This window comes from Strix uralensis, chromosome 3 (genome assembly GCF_047716275.1).
Source record: "Strix uralensis isolate ZFMK-TIS-50842 chromosome 3, bStrUra1, whole genome shotgun sequence".
Lineage (NCBI taxonomy): Eukaryota > Metazoa > Chordata > Aves > Strigiformes > Strigidae > Strix > Strix uralensis.
This window is the reverse complement of record NC_133974.1, coordinates 49,719,128-49,746,894: the sequence shown is the minus strand read 5'-3', so window position 1 is coordinate 49,746,894 and position 27,767 is coordinate 49,719,128. Positions and strand designations below refer to the sequence as shown.

The 27,767-nt window shown below is 37.1% G+C and overlaps 1 protein-coding gene across 7 annotated transcripts in view; it reads left to right on the top strand.

Annotated features, from left to right (window-relative positions):
- The window catches only part of HACE1 (HECT domain and ankyrin repeat containing E3 ubiquitin protein ligase 1), a 56,844-nt gene that overhangs the window by 8,106 nt on the left and 20,971 nt on the right, over positions 1 to 27,767 (top strand). For 5 of the 7 annotated variants that reach the window (XM_074862185.1, XM_074862180.1, XM_074862182.1 and 2 more), the window contains 11 exons: positions 3,444 to 3,519; positions 3,799 to 3,930; positions 5,086 to 5,168; positions 6,778 to 6,874; positions 9,293 to 9,394; positions 11,771 to 11,877; positions 15,658 to 15,904; positions 21,736 to 22,073; positions 24,975 to 25,043; positions 25,705 to 25,792; positions 27,586 to 27,697. In XM_074862185.1, coding sequence (XP_074718286.1) covers positions 3,444 to 3,519; positions 3,799 to 3,930; positions 5,086 to 5,168; positions 6,778 to 6,874; positions 9,293 to 9,394; positions 11,771 to 11,877; positions 15,658 to 15,904; positions 21,736 to 22,073; positions 24,975 to 25,043; positions 25,705 to 25,792; positions 27,586 to 27,697 — 1,451 coding nt within the window. The remainder of the gene's footprint in view (positions 1 to 3,443; positions 3,520 to 3,798; positions 3,931 to 5,085; positions 5,169 to 6,777; positions 6,875 to 9,292; positions 9,395 to 11,770; positions 11,878 to 15,657; positions 15,905 to 21,735; positions 22,074 to 24,974; positions 25,044 to 25,704; positions 25,793 to 27,585; positions 27,698 to 27,767) is intronic. The other 2 variants (XM_074862184.1, XM_074862183.1) reach the window with 2 other exon arrangements.

The window sequence follows — 27,767 nt, the reverse complement described above, 5'->3', positions numbered from 1 at the left end:
CCATGGACAGGGACAACTTCCACTAGATCAGGTTCTTCAAAGCCCCGTCCAACCTGGCCTTGAACACTGCCAGGGAGGGGACAACCACAACTTCTCTGGGCAGCCTGTTCCAGTGTCTTGCCACCCTCACAGGAAAGAATTTCTTCCTTATATCTAATCTAAATTTACCCTTTTTCAGTTTAAAACTGTTACTCCTCATCCTATCACTATGCTCCCTGATAAAGATTCCCTCCCCATCTTTCCTGTGGGCCCCCTTTAAGTACTGGAAGACTGCTATAAGGTGTCCCCAGAGCCTTCTCTTCTCTAGGCAGAACAACCCCAACTCTCTCAGCCTGTCCTTGTAAGGGAGATGCTCCAACCCCCTGATCATCCTCATGGCCCTCCTCTGGACCTGCTCAAGCAGGTCCATGTCCTTCTTATACTGGCAGCCCCAGAGCTGGACACAGGACTCCAGATGGGGTCTCATGAGAACAGAGTAGAGGGGGAAAATCACCTCCCTCGACCTGCTGGCCACAATTCTCTTGACGCAGCCTGGGATACGATTGGCTTTCTGGGCTGTAAGCGCACATTGCTGGCTCATAGTTTTCAATCCACTACTACCCCCAAGTCCTTCTCTTCGGGGCTGCTGTCAATCCACTCATCTCCCAGCCTGTATTTGTGCTTGGGATTGCTCCGACCCATGTGCAGGACCTTGCACTTGGCCTTGTTGAACTTCATGAGGTTTGCACAGGCCCACCTCTCCAGCCTGTCCAGATCCCTCTGGATGGCATCCCTTCCCTCCAGCGTGTCGACCACACCACACAGCTTGGTGTCGCTGGCAAACTTGCTGAGGGTGCACTCAATCCCACTGTCCATGTCACCACCAAAGATGTTAAACAGCACCAGTCCCAACATTGACCCCTGAGGAATGTCACTTGTCACTGCTCTCCACTTAGACTTTGAGCTGTTGACCACAGCTCTTTTGGTGGGACCATTCAGGCAGTTCCTTATGAACCAAGTGGTCCATCTGTCAAATCCATGTCTCCAATTTACAGACAAGGATGTTGTGTGGAACAGTCTGAAAAGCTGTTCACAAGTCCAGGTAGATAATGTCAGTTGATCTATCTTCATCCATCAACATTGTATTCCAGTTGTAGAAGGCCACCAACTCATCAGGCACTAGTGAAGCCATGTTGGCTGTCACCAATCACCTTATTTTTCATGTGCCCTAGCATAGTTTCCAGGAGGATCCACTCCATGATCTTGCTGGGCACAGAGGTGAGACTGACTGGCCTGTAGTTCACTGGGTCCTCTTTATTTCCCTTTTTAAAAATGGGGATTATGTTTCCCCTTTTCCAGTCATTGGGAACTTCAGTGTCCTGCCACGATTTCTCAAATATGATGGATAGTGGCTTGGCTACTTCATGTGCCAGTTCTCTCAGGACCTGTGAATGCATCTCATCAGGTCCCATGGACTTGTGCACCTTCAGGTTCGTTAGATGGTCTTGAACCTGATGATCTCCTACAGTGGGTGGTTCTTCATACTCCCAGTCCCCACCTTTGCCTTCTGCATTTTGGGTGGTGTGGCTGGAGCCCTTGCTGGTGAAGACTGAGGCAAAAAGTTTGAGTACCTCAGCCTTCTCCATATCCGGGGTAACCACGTCTCCCGTTCCCTTCTGGAGAGGGCCCACATTTTCCCTAGTCTTCCTTTTACCACTGACATACCTATAGAATCTTGTTGCCCCTGACAGCCCTGGCCAGATTAATTGTATCGGGGCTTTGGCCTTCCTAAGCTGATCCCTGGTTGCTCAGTTTGTCTGTATTCATCCCAGGCTACTTGTCCTTGCTTACACCCTCTGTAGGCTTCGTTTTTGTGTTTGAGCTTGTCCAGGAGCTCCTTGTTCATCCGTGCAGGACTCCTGGTGTTTTTGCCCAACTTCTTTGTCAGGATGCATCACTCCTGAACTTGGAGGAGGTGACCCTTGAATATTAACCAGCTTTCTTGGGCCCCTCTTCCCTTCAAGGCTTTATCCCATGGTACTTTGCCAAGCAGATCCCTGAAGAGGCTGAAGTCTGCTCTCCTGAAGTCAGCTGAAGTGCATTACTACCCTGGACATGTTCTACAATATTTTTGCATAGTTCAAACAAAATACTTTGGTTTTCACTTTTGAAAATAGGGATGGCGTGTTTACAGGGAATGTGGCAGTTAAAATCCATAATTTGAATATTCAGAAAATAATTTTTTAGAAATAGGAAGTTATGTCTAAAATGCCCATTTCAGTGCCATTTTAGTGTTAGGCAGGAGCTTAATGATTGTTACAACAGTGATCAAACAAGGGATCCATTCACCTTCCAGTTAGCTAAATAAGAAAAGATTTCAAAGAGGACACTGGAGGATCTGAAAGGGTTCAGAGATTGCAGATTTTTCTCAGATAGTGTATCCAAATACCTTTTTACCACAAGGAAAGGAATACAAAGTTTGCCTGCACAATATTAGGAGAGGGTAAAGAAAATGAAGCAAACTCAAAACAGTGAGCAAGCACCTTTTTAAGATCTTTTAAGATCTTATTTCTCGTAGTATGTGGAAACACACAGCTGATAATGGTAACACTGTCTTTTTCTTTTTAGAGCATGTATGTGTTACCAGCCATGATACAATTCAGTTACTGTACTTCAAATGAGGAGGAGGTAGTGTTTAATGGCTTTTAGGTATGTGGGAGGAGTATTTGTAGGAGAAGGGAGAATGAAGCAGCCAAATGGTACATGATGAAATTCAGAAATACACCCAGGAGACAGTTATGTGGAAAGGAGGCATGAGAAAGGTGTGAGAGGTACCAAATAAAAGGAAAAATAAGAATAAAATCTTAAGGATAAAGTACTTAGAGCATTAGAGAGAGAGAGAGAGCACTAAAAGACCAAACAAAACATGAAGTAGGAAAAACAGTAACTGCCTTAATGAAAGTAGGGGTGTACTTGCCAAAGGTTTACATAGGGTTACAATGAGTGTCTCATTAAATAATGTTTTAGTGGTCTACTGTAAATGTGTTCACTGAAGTGTACAGATGATGATGAACTTCATGGATTTCCATTAGCAGATTTCTAGCTTCTTGTCTTGGGAGTGTAGTTCATGCTGAGCTGAAGCTGTTAGACTGGTGGTTAAGTACTTCTACACTTTCCACAAAAACATTCAGCTACACAGCTATGTTTTTAGCCCTGTGCCACACTAGCACTGTTTGAGTCTCTAGTGCTACTTCTCTTTTTCACATGCTCAGTACCATAGAGATCACTTCTGAGTACGAGAGAAATCACTTTTTCACATGCTGAATACCATAATCCTTACAAAGTAAAACTACCTGCTGTGGTTTGTACAATGATGAATTAGAGTGCGTGGAGCTCTAAGAAGATACTTGGTCTTTGTAAATAATTTTCCCTGGTTGGGTTTTAATGTATTCTTTTGTTTATAGTCAGAAGAAATGTATGAGCAAGCTGCTGGAATACAGTGCAGATGTCAACATTTGTAATAACGAAGGCTTGACTGCAGTAAGTGCTGTTTGATTATCATGGTGCTCTTAAACTGAATTAAGAATTTGAAGATTCTCATTTCTTAAGCTTCTGCCATCTTACATGTAAATAAACAAAACTGCTGTGTGTCCTGTGCCCTTAAGAATCAAAAGATGTGATCAAAGTAGTAAGCATATGATAGTATTGTTCAAAGCTTCTCTTTGTGAAAATGTTGACCGTAGTACAGTCAGGTTTAAAACCATGTTTATGAAATACTTATTGCTAAAGGAAACATATATGTCATAATTTTGTACTTAGATTCATTGGTTGGCTGTCAATGGACGAACAGAATTGCTTCATGATCTTGTTCAGCATGTCAGTAATGTAGATGTTGAAGATGCAATGGGACAGACAGCCCTTCATGTAGCTTGTCAAAATGGACACAAGACTGTAAGTTTCTAAATTTTATTAACATATCGGATTTGTGAAGAATTGGGTAATGCCTTAGTGTTGCTGTGTGTGTTTTTATAAATTTCAGGCTAGTAATGAATAGAAGTGTGAAGAACTCTATTGTTTGTCTTAGTTTTGACTGCATACACTTTTATGGGAACAACTAATTTATTCTTGTGGAGATGATTGATCTCAGTGTTTATAGGAGTTTAAGTGACTTACTGTATACTATTCAGCAGTTCTGTACTACTGTTATTGCCTGGTTGATTGCAGATTTTGATGTAATGTTAAACATCTGAAAATGTTCTTCCTTTTTAGAATGTTTGATTCATAATTGTACCAGCTATTATGTGCTTTTGAAACCTGAAATGATCTTAATTTACTGTGAATAAAAAATGAACACAGAGTTGGGTCAGTTAAATATTTAACATTAGGAGTAAAAAACTTCACATAGACTCTTCTTTTATTGGTCTGTGTGAATAATTTTTAGGCCTGGCCTTGCATTAAGACTGACTATTTACTCTCAGACTACAGGTCTGGATGCTTTACTTGAACTGCATAACTCTATATGGCTGTAATACAGACTGCCTCCAGGACTATTTACTGTTCAAAAAAAAATTGTCTTTCTACCCAGATTGTTTCTGTTGTCACTGTCAGAACTCGACTTTCGAAGACCAAATTCTGAGAAGCTGTTATCTATAGACTTAACTACTTTGTGACTGGAGTATAGCAAAAGTTGTTTGAGAGTCTGTTCAATGTCTTAATATTTTAGAATTTGCTTACTTATTTCTTCAATTCTAGTGTGCATTTAAAACTTCAGCTTATGATAAGGCTGTTTATGGCTGTCACTAACTTGAGATTTACTTCTTTAAAAAGTGTCATTTTTCTTTTTAAATGGCCTGTAGTTCCAGGGGTCTTTGAGATGAGCTGAAGTTCAATAAAATGCATTGTTATTAAAATGCGAGTTTCAAAAGAAGCTTTATGAGCTCTGACAGCTGTGATTTTCCATACAGTGTTTAGGAATTTTGGTTTTCAGATTCATTACTGAAAATTAAATCCTTCAGTGTAATTAGACATGCATGAAACTAAATAGTTGCAAGCCAATAGGCTTTTCTGTTGCTCTTTTTCTAATGCTGGTATTTTCTTCTGTTCTAGACAGTGCAGTGTTTGCTAGACAGTGGTGCAGATATAAACAGGCCGAACGTGTCAGGAGCAACTCCACTCTATTTTGCTTGCAGGTTGTATATTCTTAACTTTTGAATACTGTGCTAAAAGTGAAATAATTGTATGGAGGTTTTTTTTCCTTTCTGCAATAACAACGATTAGAAAGCACAACATTTAGGAAACATAAAAGCTGACTGGTATTTAATCTTGCCTCATGCTTGAATGTAGTTTGGTGTCTCATCTAAGTACTTAGTACTACAGGCTTATATACCTCTTTCTAACAGACAGGTTAAGCACATAGCCATGCATGTTCTAGCATGAGTCATAAATCAATGACTGCGGAACTTTTTCTGAAAAAAATGAGATCTATCAATTTGGATTATTTTGAGTAAACTAAAAATGCAGCCTTTCATAATGCAAGTTTGACTATTCTTTAATGTACATTATAGTATTACAGTGAAGAGGTGCTTCAAGTAGGCTGTAAGTCTTGGCTCCTTTTTGAGATCTGGTAGCTGACTCTGTTTGCACTGGGGTAAAGTCTGGTACATTAGATTAATCTGTTGGTTTCCTGGGCTGGAAGGACGTGAATGAGGACATCTCAGCTGGGAACTATTGAGAGACCAGTGAAGCTACTTGTTAACCCTCAGTTGTTAATTATCACTTTTCCTGTGCCCTTCCTGAACTGTCAGTGCAGGCAGCCTTGGTGTGTTCTAGCACAGCAAATACTCATATACATTTGTGTAAAGGGTGCACTGCAAACTAGCTAGTAATACAAAACTTCGTTGAAAAACCTATATCTGTAACCTTAATTGCTATGTCTTTTGTATCAGTCTTTCACCACCCTTTAGATGCTTCTGTGTTATGTTTGTCAGTATATGCACTAAATATCAGTGAAGGCAATAGTCAACTAGTGTTTCAGTGATTTTTAGTGAAGTCAGTATCTAATCACTGGTACCCAATTTCTCACTTTCTTCAGAAGAAAGGGTTTTGGAAAGTATATGCTCGTAAATGTTGAGGGGTATATAAACTTTAGTCTTATTTTTTTCTAGGCAATGATGGCCTGTTGGAATAGTTGTGAAATTCTCAACTCAAAGAAACATAAGTGTCCTATACAACCTGTAAATAGATGACTGAGACTGAAATAGACTCTGAGTGGAAAAGTAAAACTCATCACTCTTCACGTTTAAAGGCTAGGCAAAACATTCACATGTATTGGTTAAAAGAAATTAGAGCCAATATTGAACTCTCGTGCAAAAAAAATCCATAAGTTTTATCAAAAAAAATTATTTACTAATGATTTACTGATGGTTAAAGCACAGAACTCAGTGAAGAAGACTGTGAAATAAATTAGGGTGTGAACTGAGAAAGCTTTTTTTGCAGGAAATGCAGTTCATACATATTTATGAGGCTAGGCGAAGATGAATCATTTCAGAACGATGAAGGTGACTCCGGCTTGATAAATGGCCCATACCTAATTTTGCACTGTGCTTCTGCAGTGGCCTTGAAAGGTAGTGGAAGTAGCCTTATCTTCCATCCTGTGTTTCTGCTTAGTTTCATACCGTAACTATTTGTTTTCTCTTAGCTTATGTTGGTTTTGTTTGTTAGATGCAATAAAGTCAGATTTATCACTCATAGTAGAGCATAAGTGCTGTATTAACTCCCTTTCTCTCTTCTTTTGAATAGCCATGGTCAGAGAGACACTGCACAAATTCTTTTGATGAGAGGAGCCAAGTATTTATCAGACAAAAATGGTATTACTCCACTGGACCTCTGTGTACAGGTATTGTTAGCAACACTCATTTTCTGTGAACTTCTGTCTTTACTACGGTGTCACGTGATTAGCGTTTTTTATTTTTAAGGGCCATGAAAGATGGTAGTCCTTTGGCAAAACAGAAATGAAAAAATAATTTTTTTGCAATTAAATTGATCCTACAGGCAGGTTCCCAATTTGTACCCTTTGCAAAAGTCTTTCACATCTTTAAACACTTTGCAAGATTGAAGCTTATGAGAAACGAAGAGTTTGCAGAACTCCATTTGACTAGAAAGTTTGAGAATCCTTGGTGTAATGGTAATGGATACTGTTTAAGTCTGCCTAACTGTTAACAAGTAAGAGGTAAAGGCGTGCATAAAGGAGTGATGATATTTTTTCAACCTCAACTACTAGATTTTCTTATATTACTAATGAAAACAAACAGCTTACATGGTGCTGACTGTTACTTTTCAAAGGTATTCCAAATACTATATCTGGATGAAGAACAAAAATCTTAAGCATTTTCAACTGTGCAAAACACAGTCTTTCTTGCTTGATACCAAATGTTGTTTGTACTACTTGCTAGGGTGTCTTTTCTTGGCTTGTGAACACACATTTTTCTATAGGATCAATTTAAGGTCAGTGTGTAAATAACACGAATGGAAGCTTTTGAACCTTTGCTAGTAATCAGCAGACTAGAAAACTGAACTGGAGGCTAAAAAAAAATCACTGCACTTAGTGGACATCCCATTACCTTGGTTCATGTCTTTAGTTTGACAGGATAAAGTTGAAATGTTCAAATCTTTTGCTGTACTAGCATATTATTTTAATCTCAAGTTATTTAATGTCTGAAGATTTCTCATGTGCCTAAGACCTGCAATTGAAGTAGCTGTGTGTGTGTGGTAGACCGCTGTCTCCAGTACCTGTGGGATATTCTTGGAATGTTTAACTCTGAAAAATTTCAGACTATCTGTGGAAGGTCTTGGTCAAGTTAGGTTACTTAGAGCATTTCTTTTTGGATATAAGAAATCCTAATAAGTCCTCAGCTGCAGTTGCTCAGAAGTGTCATATCACTATAGTGTTTCACTACTGACTCAACTGTGAAGCTGAGAGTTTTTTTCTTCTTTATTATGGCAAAATGCCTTACCATTACCATAAAACCAGAGGAAGTCTAGTCAGTTTTGAGGCTTTCTGCAGCCACAGACCTGTAAGGCGGTATACCAATGTGTACTTTAATGGTATTATTCTTAGTTTTTATGATTAGTGTTCCGAACGTCTGTGTCAGTCTCCACTTCATACATCAAAATTCTGTCAACTTTTTTTAGGTGTGAGTAGTGACACCTGGTGTTTGCTGTTTTGTAGTGATGATCTTACTGTGTTCAAGATGATCTAGTTTACAAGTTCATGATACTAAGTAAAAAAGGAGAAAAAATATTTTCTTTTACATCAAGGGTTTTTATGCTTTGCTTACAGGTTTGCTTTTCAGAGTAGATACATGTTTTTAGAAGTCTGAAATTATATAATCATATACTTCTTGCCAACATGGTATTACCTTGGTCTTGAAGAGCTGACTTTCATTAAGTCTTGCGGATTCTGGGTGGTTTTAATTTTAATACTAATTTCTTGGCACCAGGAACAATTAAATTAATCTGTTTAATGAATCTCTTATCACTGAGGTGAGTTATAAACTGTCATGCAAAGAGAAGGAGCCTCTGGAGTTGCAGCATTTAATACATTACACAGTCATCTTTCTAATGTAGAATTTGATGTGTATTCAGATGTTAGGTGTCTGCTTAAAAATGCAACTGTGTTAAATAAGAGTTTGATACAAATAAACCACAAATTCAAGTTCTGTTCTTTCCAAAAAACATTCTTTGCAAAAGGTTGTTAAGTTGGTCTGAGCTGTTGATGTAAGGCACAAGGGGAATCGTGCTTGTGTATTACTTCTAAGGATAAACCCATGAAGGGATTATTTAACTTATTTCTTCCTTTAATAAGTCAGACTTGTGCCTTATGAACCTTTAGGAAGATACTTGTTTTGAAGGATTTGATTCTGGGTGTAATGAGGTAGATGGGTGTCATCCATCACCAATAGGAAGAGAAGCTAAATATTGCACTGTTTTTAATCTTTGATAAATTGTTAGGTGGAGTGTTGTTCAAATGTAACTTTGGCTTCCTAAGCAGGAAAGTGTTTCAAAAAACAGAAGAAAGGGAGCACATATATGTGAGCCAATATACTGAAAGAATTTGATTCCATCTTCTCCTGAATGTTTTGAGATATCTAACTTCGATACATTATTGAATTTCAGTTAATTTCAAATTTCTCCATACAGCATTTAAAAAAAAAAAAATTGTAATCCTCAGACGTTTTAATGCCTATAATAGTATAAACCCCAATTCTAATGTTTCTTGTAATTAAAATGGTTTTTGAACTATTGCTTTTTATAGGGTGGTTATGGAGAGACTTGTGAAGTCTTAATACAATACCATCCTCGACTTTTCCAGACAATAATTCAAATGACGCAGAATGAAGATCTACGGGAAAACATGGTAATACAGTATTATGTGTTTTATAGTCACTGATCTGTGTTGTGGAGATTTGATTGCTTAATATGAGTGTCCTGATTAGAAGACACTACTAGCAGTTGACTGTCAGCACCACAGTAGTTGACCACTATCTATTTTTCTTTCGCTCCTGGAAAATATACAGTCTTCACATAGGTTTTTTTTTTTTTTTAAACACAAGAATTTGGGATTAAATGTAGGATCTATTTTAATTTAGTGTTCTAACTTTGCATATTTGGCAAAGTGATCTAGACAGTGTAGGAGTTGAAAGAGCAGACTTGTTGCAAGCTTCAATACAAAGGTGGTGGTAGAGCATTTTATACTTTACTTCATTTAGTGATTATCTGCAGATACCCATTCTAGGATGTGTCTTGAGGCTTGAATCATCTAGAATGACTTGAACATTTGAAGTATGAGTGCTTTTCTGTATGAATTTGCTTGTACAATTAGAGTGTAAAAGATTGCAGCTGTGATTTCATTTGGTTATTATTGCTGTAGATGAAACTATTCTGTTCTGTTTCCAGTGGTACTTAAATACCTTGTTTCTTTTATTATTGTGGGGTAGTGCAATCTAAAGCAAAGAAAAGAATTTTTGTTTCTTGATTGTGTGAGGGGAAGGAAGCATGGAGTGCTCTTTTCCCCTTCCAGATCTGGCTAGCTGTGGGTTTTTAATATATTGCTTTCTTGAAAATAGCTGAAAACAGTTTTACAGATTGTAAATTAAAAATAAAGAATAGATTCAGTAAGATATTGATTGCCACTTCACTGAACTTGGTTTGCTAGATTTGTGAAGTTTTTATTGTTCTCTGTAATCCCATTACTTCCAATACAAGACTGAGGATTTATAAGTCTATATAGAAACAATGTTTAAATTTCTGACACAGGGCTGAGTTTCACAAAGTAAAATGACAGGGGTGAGAATTCTCAAAGTGTATGTTAGAAGCATGGGGAGATGGTGTAGATGATTTCAAATAAGAGAAAGTTAAAAGAACTAAAACCATGGAACAAAAAAGACTTTCTGCAGAAAGGTGAAGGGCAAAGCATATTATCATATATTGTAGAAGTGAAGACAGTAAGTGTGAAGAATGTTTTATCTGTCTGAGTAATGGTGCATGTGTGTGCAAAAACAAGATCTGACTGAGAGAGTATGCAAAATGTATTAGATAATACATGGTATAGTTATGCTTCATTGCCAAAATGGAAACATGTTTTAAGTGTGGTTTTCTATGGCCAAGTCTGAGCTGTTCTGCCCAAAACCAGTTCATGTTATCTGGAAGTGATGACATGAAGAGACAGGATGTATGTTAGAAGTCAGGACTCATGTTTTAAATGTTTTTGACAAACTGGAAAAATTATGCCGACTGCAGGGAGAAAGATAATGCCTTAGCCATTTGTAGCTAGAGATTCAACTGAACCTTGAGAAGAACTTTCACACAGTCAAGGACAGTGAAGTATTAGAAGAGATCGGTTAGTGAAGCTGTAGGGCTTCAGAGAAGAAGACATCTGAAAACCAGGCAGGCAAATCAGGCAAGCCAGTTTGGATCACAGATACAAGTGCTCCTGCCTTGGGGCAGAGCGTTGGACTAGATGACCTTTATGAGATTCCTTTTCATTCCACCTTCCTACAGGAGAAGGTGAGAAGGTTTATTGAACTTTCTGAAAGTGAGAGAGAAGGGAGTGAATGAGGATACAATAGGAATGCATGAAGAGCAGTGTCACTGAAGAGTTAGTTTATCTGCAAAAAAATGTCTGGGATAGAGAAAGGAGTTGAAGACAGTGTCTGGGTGTTTGCAACATCTAGTCTTTGTGAGTCAAGTAATAGTATTAGCAAGAGAAAGGACAATTTTGAGAAGAGGGTAATCATAACAATTACTGGTTAGCAGGGTGTGGCTTCTTATCCAAGGACAGACATTCAGTATCTTGAGCAAAAATGGAGGAAGTGAGAGCAAACTCTAGGGTTCAAGGTTTATTTACACTGTGTCATAAACTGAGGAGTGAACTGGAGAGACAGGTAAATTACGAATGATGAAACTCAAAATGTGCTCTCAAACTTTTAACTTCTGAAAGCTATCCCATAGATTTTTCAGATCAAAATAAGTTGTTCTTATGAATTAATAATACATGGTTAATCATTCAGCATTCACAGCATTCTGTAATATTTTATATCCTGTAGTACATACATTGACACTAGTAATCTTTGTAAATTATAATGAAACATTAACTGAGGCTAGATGAGATGTTGGATGATACAGGTGTACATTAATACTGCTAGATATTAATGCTTGAGTGATGATGTTCTAAATTAATTGTTGATCTGATGCTCCATGACACTATGCAATTTTTTTTGTTTTAATGTATCAGTTGCGGCAAGTTCTGGAACACTTGTCTCAGCAGAGTGAAAGCCAGTATCTTAAAATCCTAACAAGCCTTGCTGAAGTTGCTACAACAAATGGTCACAAACTGCTTAGGTAAGTGTGAGAGGGTCATAAGTAGATTGATAAGGTACCTAGTAGTTAGTGCCACTTAGTAGTTTTAATAATCTAAACTATCTGATGCTGGGCACATGTTGGAGTAGATGGATCTCAAATCTGATTCTGTATGACACTGCCTGTTTAGATCACTCTCTTCACAAGGACTTCATGAGGGAAAGTTGGTGTCCGTGTATAGCTGCTGGCACATAGAACCTTAAGTTGCAGAGAAGTGTATTCTGTTTAGTTAGTTCAGCTATGTCAGCTCTAGGAAGGGAAGCTTTTAGCCAACTATCAATCATTCCTTTTTTTTCCCCTCTTCTTTTCTTCTCTTCCACATCTTTACTTTTCTGCATGCTTTCTTAGTGTGTTTGAAGAGAGTTTTTTTACTTCAGACACTTGTGTCACGTTTGCTGGCTCTCATTGCCTTCCATGACTACTAATAGGTATGAGACCAAAAATTTAATCTACCAGTCTGCTGTCTCAGCAGTGCAAGATGCGGTTACTTGGTGAAACACATAAAACAGGCAAGCATGTTTATCTAGTATGTCTTTCCTAGTTCTTGTGGCATCTGTTTGAGGGAGTTTGTGCAAAATGCCTCAACTGTTGGAACACCAGTAACATTTTACTGTTTTCAAAAGCTGGCAGAATTTGCTCTAACCTTTATGCTTTACTAGAAGCTAAGAAAATCTGTACTGAAAGAGGTCAAGAGACTGAAATCATGAGTGGAAGTTCCTTGCTAACATGTTCTGGATAACTTTTTGGAAAAGAGAGGTTTAAGAGTGTTCTGTAATGGGAGAGGCCTATCAGCATAGGTTGTAGAGGAGTAAGACTTTGCTGCTTGTCAGCTGGGGCTGGGGTGCAAGGAGCCCATCAGTTAGATGGAGACTAAATAATATGTTCTTAGTTATAGGTGCCTTTTTTTCCTTTCCCATAAGTCATGTTAAATTTGGATGGAGCTTGTAGATAGTAGGTCAGAACTCCTAGACAATGCTAGGAAATCCACGACACCATTAATCACAGTCTTGTTCTGATGGGTGTTCACCTTGATGAATGAGCGTAAAAGACTTAAACCTCTGAAATGTTTGGGGTTAAAGTGCGTAGACATATAACATTTTGTCGCTGCAAAGATAACTTTTTGAAGAACTTTAGCTGTTGTTGGATTTCAGTGTGTAATCAATTTGACTTGTAACACATGCCTTTTGTCTCCAGACTTCATTAGAGCCAATAGATCTCCCATAAATAAACTGATAAAGTATGCAACCATTCTGCAGGAAAGGGTTTCAAACTTGCTTTGTATGGAGACATTATCAGAAGTAGTGGTAGCTGTTTTAGATTCTATGAGGCAGTATTTGTTTCTATTTCAGTATCTTCAGACATTAATTAAACTGCTTGTGTGCTTAGATTTGATTTATTACTGTTATGGCTCCTCTGTATTGAGCAATGCTCCCTCAGTATGGCTGTAGAAACAGTATCTATGTGCCTGTACTGTCTCTGAATTTGAGCCAGTATGTACTCTGTGTAACTGCTGCTTGCGCATCGACTAGCGGAGGCTGAAGACAAGTTGGAAGCTTTGCTCTGTGTTGGATAAGCAAGCATTTCCAGAGATGCTTACTGTGTCCTGTAGACTCTTACTGGCCCACTTCTCTTCGGTACTTTGTAATATGTCACAAGGGAAATAGAATTTCTTTTTCTATTACAAGATACAGTTTCACAAAAACTGCATCTCTGTTCTCTCCAATTCTGTTCCCTGTCAGAGGCTTCAATCTCTGCTTCAACTAAGTATTTCTCAGTTGCTTTATTATTAACATAACAAGGATGAAGGTAGTACTTGGTGAATATAGACTCTCTAAGCTGGTGCCTCTTTCCCCTCTTTCTTCCTTCCATCAAATAGTATGTAAAATGCATGCTATATGAAAGCTTCCAATAACAATACTCTTGCATGGCGGGACTAGTATTATCACTTAGCGTCCTGGGTGCTAACCCACAACCTGTTGCTGTTGGGTTTATTTGCTGTTTACTTTAAAAGCGCCTGAAGTTGATTTTTTGGTAGTGCTTTTAGCAGACAGCCAGGAGTGCCACCAGGCTTCTGCTTGAGGACTTCTGCCTTGAATACCAGCAAGAGTCTGTTCAGTTAGCATTACCTCCGTTGTGTATTTCCTCTTTCCAGGAAATGTAGTGTGACATGATTTGGACTTGCTGGTGCAGATTTGGCCTAGCTGAATGTTTACAAATGTGCTAGTCAAAGCTTTAGTAAACTGTTTAAAGCACTTTAAGGTTTTCCTATATACATGGGTCCTTTTCCTGGAGACCAGGAGATTTAAACTGAAGTTTCACCATGAAAACACTGCTGCTGAGGGAGGAAAAACCTCAGTCAAAATGTTTTTTTTTTTTTTTTTTTCAATACTTAGCTTCTTGCATTTATAGATTCTTTCGGTATATAAGCAAAGACTTTATAAATGCCAATTTTTGGCTGTGACTGGAGCTGCTGGTAATATAATTACAGCCTGCTAGTCAAGGGATTTTCTTTACCTGGTTAAAAACTTAACATTCCTACTGTTATACTGTTTACTCTTTGTATTTCTTTCTTATCTTGATTTACTGAAAACTTCTCTGGTTAAAATCTAGATTGTGACAACAAAGTCGTACTTTGTGTATCAGTTTGGTAAAATTCTTAGTATATGGCTTTTTAAAATTAACACCTCGGTGGCAGTCATTAAAATGTGGTGCTGAAAACCAGTAGGTCTTTTGCTTTTACCCATGATGTAGGGAGACTGAGGTCATGATAAAGGTACTGTAATGTTACAACTAGCTCTGTTTCAGATTTGTGAATTAACAGATTAATTGCATCAGAGGTTTACAGCATCCTCTAAGATGTCAGTTTCCTGGTGTATACTGATCTTATAGTTAGTAAGCATGCAAGCCTTCAAGGATAGAATTGAATATGTGCTCACTTATATACTATTTATAAGTGAGTAGAGTTCAGTAGAAAAAGTTTTAATTTCTTGCAGTTTTTGTTACGTGTTCAAGACAGAATTCTTACTGCATGGGGTTTAAGGAAAGAAAGCAAGTTGAATTGGGTGGAGAATGTACTACTTGTGCATGAACTCGTGAATATATCATATTCTACACTGTATTGGTACAGAATTCAGTGTTGGCCAGTTCAGTTAAGACATAAAACTTTTAATATATTTATTGGATAAATAACATAGTGGTGCTTTTGTGTAGTATCTTTTAGGTGATGTTTCTCTTGAGTAGAAATAGTGGCATCTTTACCATCCTGATCCCTTGTCTGATTGAGGTAGTTAATGGGCATTTAGGATAATAGTTAGATGAGGATGGGCTGTGGCAGCATATCTGATTAGTCAGTACACTTTTACCGTTGGATGCTATCTTTTCTGGATTGAAAAATATTTCCATCTGGATATCCCAATTTGTTTCATACATTGAGATCCTGACTGTAGTAAGTTGAATTTCTTACCAGCCGTTCATAAGAAGCATACATGTATGTAAAAGCGAATGATATTTTGCAAGATCTGGAATTTGCTGTTCTTATTTCACTTCTAGTTAAAATTATGAATACATGTTAGTAAAATTATAGTGCTTATCTTTGACTTTTGGGGCTGGTACAGGAAACGAAAGTTAAAATTCACTAGGGTTTAAAGCTTAGTGGTTTTTTCAGCATGTGTGTCAGACCCTACCATTAGATTGCTTACTCCTTAATATACTAAATTGTTTCATCTAGGAAAAGAAACTTAAATATTCCATTTTTTCCCCCAGCTTGTCAAGTAATTATGAAGCTCAAATGAAGAGTCTCTTAAGGATCGTGAGGATATTTTGCCATGTCTTTCGCATTGGCCCATCCTCTCCCAGTAATGGAAATGACATGGGCTACAATGGAAATAAAACTCCAAGAAGTCAGGTGTTCAAGGTCAGAAAAGTATATGATGTTGTTAGGAAGATAGACGTTAAAGAGATGAATTTCACAAAGCATGCATTCATTAATCAGACATCTCATGAACAGGAAGTAAGTTTGGTTGATGTCCCTATCCCTTCTTAATTTAAGCCTACCTCTTTCCTTCTCTTTCATTATTTTTTTTCCCACTAGATTCATTTAACCACCGATGCACATCTCATCTTATGATTTCTGTTTATTTCTTAATATATTGTTTATTAGATGTTGAAGGTTTAGTTACCAGATGATTTTGGTAAACTTTATTTTTATTTCTATTATGTTATTTAAGAGTATAGAGAACTCAAAATGTGGTAATATTAATAGATTGTATTAATGTAATTTCAAAATGATATTTGGAGATTCACTGGTAGTTCTGATCATTCAGTTTTATGCAGCTTCACAAGATAAATGGAAATAATTGAATTCTTAATCTGTTCGTTGTTCTTACTGTGACCATGAAGTTTTTTCCCAAGTTTGTCTTGAATTTCATTATTACATGCTTTGAAACTTGCCAGCTTACTACTACCCTTGTAAGATTATTGATTTATAGCTGTTTTTAAACACTTTAGGTGCTTACCATTTAGATGTTTAATTTCTGAAGGTATTTTTTCATACTTGTTGGCTGAGGAATCCCTCTGTAGAAAATCATAGCTTGCTTTTCTGCAAAGCAGTCCTGGTTTCCTGTGTGCCACTCAGTCTGCATTATGTATATAACTGACATAATAATAAGTGAAGGGTAGTCTCTTTTTTCCCCCCCGTCTTCCTCCATAATCTTACATGCCACAGTTCATATCACCAAATTTAGATGCCAGTGATTACATGAGAATTTTCCTTAACCTTTGCATTTCTTCCAGAGTGTTGTGAAAACAATATTTTGAAATTACTGCATTTATCTGATGATATGTGTTCATTAGGTTACTTCTAATGACTTTTAAGACAGAGCTATATTGATAGGGTCATGAAGGATGACATTCTTAATTCCAGTTATACTTAGTTAAGTAGCTCAGTTTTTGTTTAAATTTCTTCTCATGGAAAGAAGGAAAGCATTAGACTATTTAAAAAACAGGCACAAATGTTTGTTTTTCTGATAGCAAAATAGTTTTAATAATGAATTGATTTTTATAATGAATATCAAACTAGTGCTTGCGTATGAAAAATAGTGTGTGCAAAATGTAATACATTATACAGTATGTGATGTAGTAATTGTCCTTTAAAGGACTAAAATAATATTGAACTCGACTGGCACACTGTGAGTTTAACCATTTTCCATTTTCAAAAAACAAAGCCCTACCCAAATCACAAGAATAATTTTATTAAAGACAGTATTTTCTAACAGTTTTAATGAAAATTGGTTTAAATATACCAGATTAAATAACAAGCAGATGTTAAATGCACTTAATACAGGAACTATCTCCAGTGAGATACTCTGCTACCTTCTTTTCTTCAAGGTTTTAGGAGTAGCTGACCTCATCTCCTTGCATTTTGTGTTTGCTCATAGCCCAAAAAGGAAAAACCAGAAGGTTTCATGCTTTTCAGCTCCAGATCATTTCAGAACTCACTATAATACAAACAAAAACATTCAATTACAATTTGTGAAGGAAATTGTATTTCAGCAGAATCACTTATCTGTGTGCCCAAACTACTTTGTTTGCTGAAAGAATTGTTTCTCATTTTAGTATGGAGTTTTTCGTCTTGCGCAGTAGACTTACATTACACAGCTGGCATGGTTGTGCCAGAAAATATCACTAATTCTTCACGTTTTTAATAAATGAGCAAATATATACTACTATTGCATTAGTTAACAAAACAAAAATTTCAGGATGATTTAAAAATTATTATTGCTATTTTAATTTACTAATTTTAGAAGTATTATAACTGAGGCAGCCCTTCATTAGGGCCATTGTTGTCTCCATGATATTTTTGAGGTTGATTTAAAGTTCAAACTCAAAAATACAAAACTGATGATGAGAGGTTATTCTCATTTGGTAATGGGGTGCACAGGTCTCTCTGGTAATCTTCAGTCGTGGTTGCACTAGCCTGTTCTTCCTTGAATTTACAGTAACTGAGTAGTGGGAGATTAGACATAGTGCTGAGTCAATTTGGTGACTTCCTGTTCTCTCTTATTCCTACCTTCCTTTTTTTTTTTGTCCTTTCCTTGAAAACATGGTTGTGATGGTCCTTTTCGCCTTTTGGGAGGAGGGGAAAAAAGCCTACTATATCTTTTAGATTATTGCAGTGGTATGGAGGCTACTTGAAGACCTGGCAGTTGTGTGTCTTCACTGGTACCAGTACTTGCATGTGGGACATGCAGGTCAGTGACAAAGAATTCGTTTTCTGGATTTTGTTTTATTTGAGTTTTCTTGAATGTAGACTGTGTAACTGTTTAGTACAGACTATAAAGGAAACCACAGGGCTTGATGCTCCAAAATGGGAGTTAAATCTGTATTAAAAAAGTCAACATGGAACTTAAAGATTTTAAATTTGAGATCCATATTGAAAATTTCAGAGGAAATAAGTTTTAAATTGGAATATGCTGCTGATCTTAAAATTCAGTTGTGGGGATAAATGTAGATAATTTGAATTTTGATACAGGTTTTATGGGAAAAAACAAGTCTCTCAGACTGCTGGTTCATGTCCCATGTAAGGTCTTGAGTACTTTCCACAGTACAAGAAAGTACTTGTTTCTCTGAATGCTGTTTATGTGAGCAAATGAAGACCTCTGGATATTGTCTGTCTTTACTATATAGGAAGCTAATCTGTTTTTCAATACTGTCTTCTTTCAAGAATGGACCTAGAAACTTTTATCTGGGGAGGACTGAGGGTAGCAGTGGCAGGAGTTCTGTCTTATGGTACCCTTGTGGGATATGCGAAGGAACATCATCAGGCCTTGTTGTATGGTATAAGGGTTTGTTTCCTTTCCTTCTGAACATGCTCTCATTAGGTCCAAATAGCTCTGACCTGATGACCTTAAAGATGTACTTCATAACTCCTTTTAAAAAGCTGGGGCAAAAACGTTTTATCCAGTATTAGAAATGAAGAAAAACTTTCTTCTGACTTTTTTCTTAATGCTTTGTTAAGGTTTTCTGTATTAGTATACTGATTGAACATATTTTGAAGAGTTGTCACTGTAATCTATCTTGGAAGGTATTGAAAATGTGAGTATATCTTTATCTGAGGAATGTTATTGCTTGACAAGGACAAGAAAATCACGGCGACATCTCTGCTTTACTGAAGTTCCCTGTATGTAATTCATTACAGGCCTGGTCAATTCAGGCATGTCCAAATGCTTTAAAGTGGAAACACTAGCTAATTAAGACATTGATCTTGCAAAAACCAAAATAGTCATTGAATTTCAACACCCAGTTGTGAAACAAGCTACTGCTAACTCAAATGAGATCTTACCAGTGAGAAACTTTATGAATAGTAATTTTGACCAGGTTTACATTCATTACTTTTTCCTGTGTTGCTCTTTCAGTTGCTGTTCAGTATGATCACGTATTAGGGAAACTTGCTGCAAAATCTCCCTGTCTAGTTGAACACAGTTGGGAAGCCTGTAATGTTTTTCCCTCATTTCAGATACTGTTCTTTTCTAGACTTGAATTGACTTCCCTGCTGTGACACAGTCACTTCATGGATAAGTGTTCTCCTGTACCCTGTGTCTTAAAAGACTAACTATCTGTCACCTGGCAAAAGGTTTTGCTCCAACTTTGCGCTTTGAGTATGAGTTTGATTTCCAGTGTCTTGCTTTCTAGATGGGTGTAGAGGAAGGCATTGCATAGCTAAATCCTTGGATTTGAGAGATATGTGCAGCTGTAAAAGCTTGGTATTCAGACTCAGATGTATAATTCCAAAGAAACTTTTGTGAAATGTGAAAACTGAAGGTTGAGTGGAGGTTTGTGTTCAGTATGTGATTCATGGTATGAATTGACCGAAGAATGCTGACCTAGTTTTGAAAAAATGTTGCTAATGCTTTGATTGACTATATCCATATTACGCTTGAAATGGTCTGATCATGGGTGCTAACATAAAATGCTGTCAGCCATGGATATGGAGGTGGTGGAAAATTTAGAGGAGTGCCTTATATCCTGAAGTCAGACTAGAAAAAAAGAAAGTGAAATGTTGAAGGTGCTATGCTTGACTACACTTTTAAATGAGTTTGTGATCAGAATCTGAAAAACTAGCTTTGAAAAAACAAATCAGTTGCAAGAGTTCTGAAAAGCATGCTAAGTCTCTGGGAAATAAAAGATAAACCACAAGATGTCAGCAGAAAAATGGTGTCTGGCAAGTTAAGTGCTGAGAGTATGGGAGAAGAAAACTATCTTTTAGTATTCCAGTAAATAACTACCTAGTGTCTTGTGAGTTACGTGTTAAGAACACAACTGCATTTTAATTCTATATTCAATGGATCCTGTTTTCCATTAGAAAGTTTTTCTACATTGTTTTGTGCCAGGCAGGTCTTGGAAAGAAGCTAATTTGATCCCATATGGCAGACATTTATGTAGAAAAATGTACCTGTGCTGGAGGTGTTCAGGTCACCATCTAGAGCGATGTGTGGTCACTAGGAGTACGAGAATTGAGCGTTACACAGTATGTTGATCAAAGCCTGCCAGTCTTGGAGATCAGGCTGGCTTTCCAAAAAATTCTTATTGGGAAAAAATGGAAGCATAATGGTAAATTTTTTTTAATGGTAAATTTCAACAGAATTTTTTAATACACAGTTTTTATGGGAAGTAATTTATTGCGTATTGAAAGCATGTCACTGTGAGGTGTACTGACAGTGCTCCAGATAGTGTAGACTTCTGGTACAGTGTGCTCTGAATAGCTCTTAATTTTTAAAGGCAACTTTAGAAGATGAGAACATAATTTTCAGTTTCTGCGAAGTCTTTGAAAGCTTTAATTGGTGACAAATGTTGATGCAACAGTAATATGTGGAAAAAGGAGTGCATTTAGAAGCTCACTCTTATTTTTGGAATGCTATAAAAGACTTGAGTCAGAATTACCTCCCTGTAGGATGCATATCCCTGTGCTCACTAGACCTGTATGCTTGTGAAACATCCCCTTAAACACCATTAAGGGACAGCATAGTCAGCCCTTGTGTTTTTTTTGAAATGCTCATGAGCGCGCCACAGGTATCTCAGCCCTTTCCTCTGCAGTAGATCTGAACCTCAGAGCAAATGTGTAATGATGGAACTGTACCAGGTTTCAATTATGTTGTTTCTAAGCTCGTGGTAGTGAATAAAGAGTGACTTTAAAACAATAAATTTTATTTTATTTTAACAAAAATGGACATGAGATTCTACTGATACTTGTTTTTATTTCATAAAGCTACGTATTAGTGACCCTTACTCTCAGACATCTGGGGTACTATCAAAATGAGCTGTATGAGCTCACCCTATGCATAAAGCTCATCTTACTACATATATGCATGAGTGAATTTCAGTGGTGGTGTTTGGAATTTGCTTCATCTACCTGGTAGAGGAAGCTTTTTTGATCAGGGCCTCAAAAAATAACTGATGCACTCTTAACTCTGAAAATGCAACATGTGTGTTAGTGTTTCTCTGTTGACTGCAGCAGTCAGGCAGTAGTGTGCCATGTAACAACTGTGAGGCCAAACTCTGTTAAATGGTTCAGTGTTTCACTCTTTCTAAATTATTTTATCTTTATTCTATCTGCTGCTTGATTATTTTCCTTCAATATGAAATTTTCTCTTTGTGCTCTATGGCTACAAGTACAGAAGTTTTTATGAGTATTTGAGTCTTATCTCTAACATGACTTTTAAAGGATCATTTAAAGCTTTATAATGTGCATGATATTTATTTGCCTTAAGAGGATTATCACATTATTAATATTATCTAATGTCAACATGTTCCTTTTTTGTCTGCTTTTACATGTCTTTATTGCAGCCACTGGAACTGCTCTGGCATTCTCTAGATGAATGGCTCGTTCTTATAGCCACGGAGCTGATGAAAAACAAAAGGAACTCTGCCAACATTACTTCTATTTTACTGAAGCAAAAAGGACCAGATCACCAGGATGCTACTCCTACACCTTCCTTTGCCGCTGCAGGAACGGAGGGCAGAAAAGAGCTACCCACTGGTGCTGGCGAGTCAAAAACATACGATGTTGCTGGGAAGCAGGAAGCTTGTGCTGATTGCCAGGATGTTATCTCCATGACAGCAAACAGGCTAAGTGCTGTCATTCAAGCCTTTTACATGTGCTGCTCCTGTCAGATGCCTCAGGGGTAAGGAGAGGACCTAAACTGTTACCATTTTAAAATCCTATATGCTTTCTTGGAAGATTGATATTAGTGACAGTCAAGGGTATGCCTTTTAATGCTTTCACTAGTTCAGTTTTTGAATGCTTTTTTTTTTTTCTGACTTTAATGGCACCAAACAACACGGCAAATTTTCCATAGTGCTGCTGCCTATGAACATAGCTGCGTTGGGACAGATTTTGTATTGAATGTCTAATGGCTCTTTGTAATCATGTGGGATACTTGCAGGTAATGTAATTTTGATCTCTTGAAACTTAATTGATCTTCCTGTTGCTTCTTAATATGAAATTATCCCTGAATTTAATGTGATTATCTAGCAAGAAGATCTATGAGCTCAGAATAAAATGTGAATTATCTTCATATGTGGAAATGACAGCTGGGGCAAAACTTGTTTGGCTATATTGCAGAAGTTCAATCTCAAAGTAGTGCTCACTTGGAATTGTGTCCCGGGTTGGCCAACGTAGTTTTGTGTGGAACAGCCACTACAACTTAGGTAAATTTAATGCCATCAGTGTCTGGTTTGAAAAGAAAGTGTGTCCACTGTTACAGAGGTCTCAGTCTGTTCAAGATTGTTATGGATTATATTTGTGAACTTGCAGGGAAAGGATCCTTTGACCCTCTTGAGTGGAGGGCTGGGAAAGTATAGTGGTATTACAAGCTCCCTGAGGAATCTAGAAGCAAGCTTCCCACTGTGTGACAACTCTTGGTTATTCCCACCCACTGTAAAGGTTTTTCTTTCTCTGCCAGACTGAGTGGAATAAAAGCTTTCAAGTTGGCTGTACTGTTTGTCTGGGGCAGACTCCTCTGTGGACACTCTGGAAGATGATCTGGGGATCAGAATGTTTCACAAGCACCTCAGTATTTTCACTTTTAATTTTACTCCACCTTGAAAAGGAACTGCTCTTTAGCCATTTCCTTTGAAATCTCCATCAAACTGTATTAAGATAAAATGCTAGTGAAGTATTATTGACAGCAGTCAAATGAAAACCAGAAATGTGTATAATTAAGTAATTAAGTACATTTCCCTCCTACCCTGCCCAACCTGCCCTGCCCTGACTTATCTCTTCATACCAAAATTCAGTTGGAGAGGTGACTGTCTTCCATCAGCAAGTCCACCTGGACACAGGGCCTTGCCCAGTGGGTCTGTCCCTGTGCATAATTTATGCTTCAGGTTAGGGACAACTCCTGTGGATACCATGTAAGTTTAACTGAGAGTTGTTATCATAGAAGCTAGGAGAGTAAGAACTGTTTCAGCAACAACTGAGAGAACTCCCTGGGGTGCAGGAAAGTAAGGCAGACCACACCTGAATTCTATGTTGTGTTAGGGCTTTTCAGAACTGTGTAGAGAAGTACAGAGATCTGAGACATACTCTGTTTTACTGAAGTTCTGATATTAATAAGAGTAAATGGCACAATGGTGTAACTCAATAATGCTGCCATCTTCAGATAGTATTTGCAATGATAACAAATGACATTTTCAGACAAAATAATTTAAAATGGCTCTAACTTTAGATGTGAGTGTCTTTATGTTTAATGGAGGAGAGTAAACAGAGCTCATCATTTTCCATTGTTCCTAATATTCATACAATAAAGATGGCATTTCATGCTGGTTAACATTTGAAATATTGAAGTTACTTTCTTTTACTTGCCACAATTGCTTTTTTTCTGCAAATGCTGATATGGGATCTAGGTATTCTTTGTTAATATACCAAAATACAATGTTCCAAGTTTTCAGCATCAAAACTGATGAGTGTATGCTAAGGTGGTTGGTTTTCCCCCCACCCCTTCTCTGTATATTGCATCTTACAGCTTGTGTGGCAATTACAGGTAAAGAGTTAATTTCCTTTCAGGGAAGACTCTTTTAGTTGTTTAATACTTTCAGATCATCTCTCAGACCAGAAGTGTGTTTAAAAGGTACAAATTTGGTCTGGAAGTTTTTATTTGCTTGTTTTTTGTGTGGTTGAGGGGAAGGATATGATGAGACTTGTTTCTTCAGAACAGTAAGGGAGAGGGAAAATAGCTCACTTTTATATAAAATGAGCAGCTCTTCTCTAAGGATTGTCATCCTTGACTTTTTAAAGTACTATTTTTCACAACCTTTCAAGGCATTTGGTGAGAGGACTTTATTTTTGTTTGCAAGTATTCGTTACTCATTATTCATTATTCAGTTGCTGAGGCTTAAAGGATCTGATTAAGAATTCATCTTTTTAAAAAAAAGCAGAACATAGATGTAAATAAATGGAGTAAAACTTGCACCCATGTTAATCTTTCCCTTATTCTTCAGAGATATATATATAGGAGAAAAAATAAAAATCCATACCAGTGTGTAAGACACTTGCCTGGCAAGTAATTTTGTTATTTCATGAAGTCATTAAATGCCACCTTGCCCCCCACTATTAAGTTTGCTATGTTTGTAACGTTACTTCTTCATGAGTCTTTTCCTCACTTACCATAATTTACAAGGTGCATGATGGCAGTTTTATACAATGAACAACAATATAGGACAATGTGCATATCGTGTATATTGTACAAATATTATCAGTCCTTCCTTATATGTGCTTCCATTGTTGTAGTGAAAGCTGGAATTATCCAGTAGAAGGATGTCTGTCTCTATTAGCTTGAGGTTTTCTTGTTCATATAGTTAATACAGTGGTCAGGTTGCTTGACCTTGATTATTGGCATTTTTGCCTTTTCTGTTAGTTTATTATGAAATCTTAATGCTGCTGAGTATTTCATTTTATGATTGATTAGTTAAACTATCAGTTTCTATTTGCATAGTATTTTATTTAAAAAAATCAACAATTTATGTAATTCAAATTGTTTTCAATTTCATTAACCGAAAGCATCTTTATGATTTTTTTTGAACAGGATGACATCGCCTCGTTTTATAGAATTTGTCTGTAAACATGATGATGTTCTTAAGTGTTTTGTTAACCGGTAAGCTTCAGGAAAAATGGAATTTCTAATGTCTTTTCCCCAAAATAATTAAAACTTACGTTTTTCTTCTTATGGAGTTGTATTTTTAGGTTATTGTTGTGACGTATGTACCATATGCACTTTAATGGTTCTGCCAAATTCAAAGGAGTCTGTATTAATGATTTGGAGCTCAGGCTTAAGTAAACTCTTCTGCATGTGTAAGCGATCCTTTTATAAGATTCTGTGAGATTTTCTGAACAAAATCTTTTTCACAGAGCAACAGAATAATTTTCTTAATGGTTTTTTTCCTCATCTTTGTCCCAAATAAAGCCTTCCCTTTTGAGGCAGATGAAAACTCTTTCTTCAAATGTATTATACATAATGACTTCTTAAAGGAGTCTCAACCATCCTTGTACACTTGGCTGTTTCCAGAGTTTCTCTGGGACCGCCAGTTTGTAACCTTGCTTCTGTCTGGAGAGCTGCTTGTAATCCTCCATGTTCAAAGGATGAGGTAGTGTAAGACATTTGGAAACAAGAGTTAGGAAAACATCATGAAATAGAAGAGTCTGTTGAACCTTTTCTATATGACTAATTGCATTGTCTCTTTATGTAGACTTCGTGTATCATGAAACATTATTATTACATCTCTGACTAACAGACTTCTAATCTATTTTTCTTTCAGAAATCCCAAAATAATTTTTGATCACTTTCATTTTCTTCTTGAGTGTCCTGAACTAATGTCAAGATTTATGCACATCATAAAAGCTCAGGTAAATGCCAGGAGCTGCTTAGTTACAGCTTTAATAAATATAAAGAGGGTGTTTTGTTTAAAAATAATAATATTTAAAAAAAATCCATTTGGGGAGGATGGGATGGAAGAACTAAGTGTGGCCTCCAGTGCTTCTGAATCTGGTATGCTGAAAGTTCAGATTAAACAGACATTGCAGCCAGATTTCTAATTCCTTAAAATACATGTGTAAGTCCATTTGAGATGACCAATGTTAAATGTCTTACAAGTCCAACTTTCAGTTAAACAGTGTTAACTTCCTATTATTAAATCTATTTGTGCACATCTAATAGATTGAGCTTTAAAATGCTGTGCTTTTTCCTTAATTGACTTACATTTTGAGACAAACTAGAGGATAAATACACCACCATTAGCTGGTGTGGCCATAGTTAATTAGTGGCAGCTCCTTCAGTGAAACATCATGTTGTCTTGTTACCCTTTGCTGTTTCCTACCATTTTCTTTTGTTTGGGTTTGGTGTTCTTGAGTAAAATCCTGATGCCTTGCATAACCTAAACTCACTTCTTGGTTTAACGTGGGACATGAATTCAAGACTAAAGAGTTACTCTAGGGAAGCCTAGTGTAGTTAAGTGGAAAAATTAGCAAGCAAACCCAGTATGGAAATCTGCTGCTTTACATAACACTGTAGCGTTATGCATCTGCCATGTTTTCATCACTTGCCTTTAAAAGATTATGATTGTCTGTATGTAACTCAGGGCCAGAGCTATGTATTTGTTGTATTACAAATGAAGATGGTCTTTGGGTGATAATGAACTATTTGGAAGTCCTTCATTTAGCACACACTGGTTTACTTTTGCTTTGTTCTCTGTTAGAAAGGTTCCTTACATTAAACTATTTTGGTCAAAAGAGAATTTGCTGTAAACAAAGGTAAAATTCCCCTAACCATGCAGAACACTCTGCATCCTCCCCCCTGCTACCCCCAACCCCCAGACTGGGGGATCTGTTCCAAAAGCTTTATTTCTTTATTTGTGAACAGTACTGTGCCTTTATTTTTAGATGTACATTGGTTTTGGTAATCCAGTTTCATTTTTAGGACATGGCGTAGATGTATTGTTTATTCATTCTTTGGTTAAAACGTGTGGTTTTGAAATTCATAGTTATGAATAATAAAGAGATTCAGAGAACTGAGACTCTGCTTGTTAGATCAACTAAAAGTACATGCTGTCAATCGTGATAGGTGAGGGGCCATACGTGTCATATCTGTTTCAGAACATGTCCATCTAAATACTGACTCAAGCAAGCTAGGACCTTCTCACCTACAAGGACTACTTGTACTAGCTAGGACTACTTCTCACCTGGTTTGGAAGGTTTCTGGTTCCTTTGGCCTGTTTTTTTATTGCCAATCAACTTTACTACAAATATGACTTATTTATATCACTTGTGCTTCTGTGCTCAGCTGTGGTTGATAATCAGTGATACAGAAGCCAGTGACTGACTGACTTATCTAGATTCCTCCCCCCCTGCCCTGAAAGAAGTTTTGTGCTATTTTTCTCCTATGTGGTGAACTCTAGCTATTTCTGTATAACTGGTGGTCCAGCCTTTCCGCATACCAGACTTTAGCAAGCACTCTAGGGCATGTCTAGTTCTTTCCTCTTCCCAAAATACTGTGTAGTGTAATGTGGTAGCACTGAGTAACTCTCTGCACATCTCAAAAATGAATTGAGAAGTATGCATAACCATTTTCCAGTCATGGTTATGAGAGAGGAATTATTCAGTTGAATGCATCTATATAATATGGTTTACCTCTTGTTTTGTAGCCATTTAAAGATCGCTGTGAATGGTTCTATGAACATCTGCATGCCGGGCAGCCAGATTCGGACATGGTGCACAGGCCTGTCAATGAAAATGACATCCTTTTGGTTCACAGAGGTATTGTGTTATAAATGGAATTAGTATATCTTTTAAATACACTCCAATATAATGAATTAAGATAAATTAA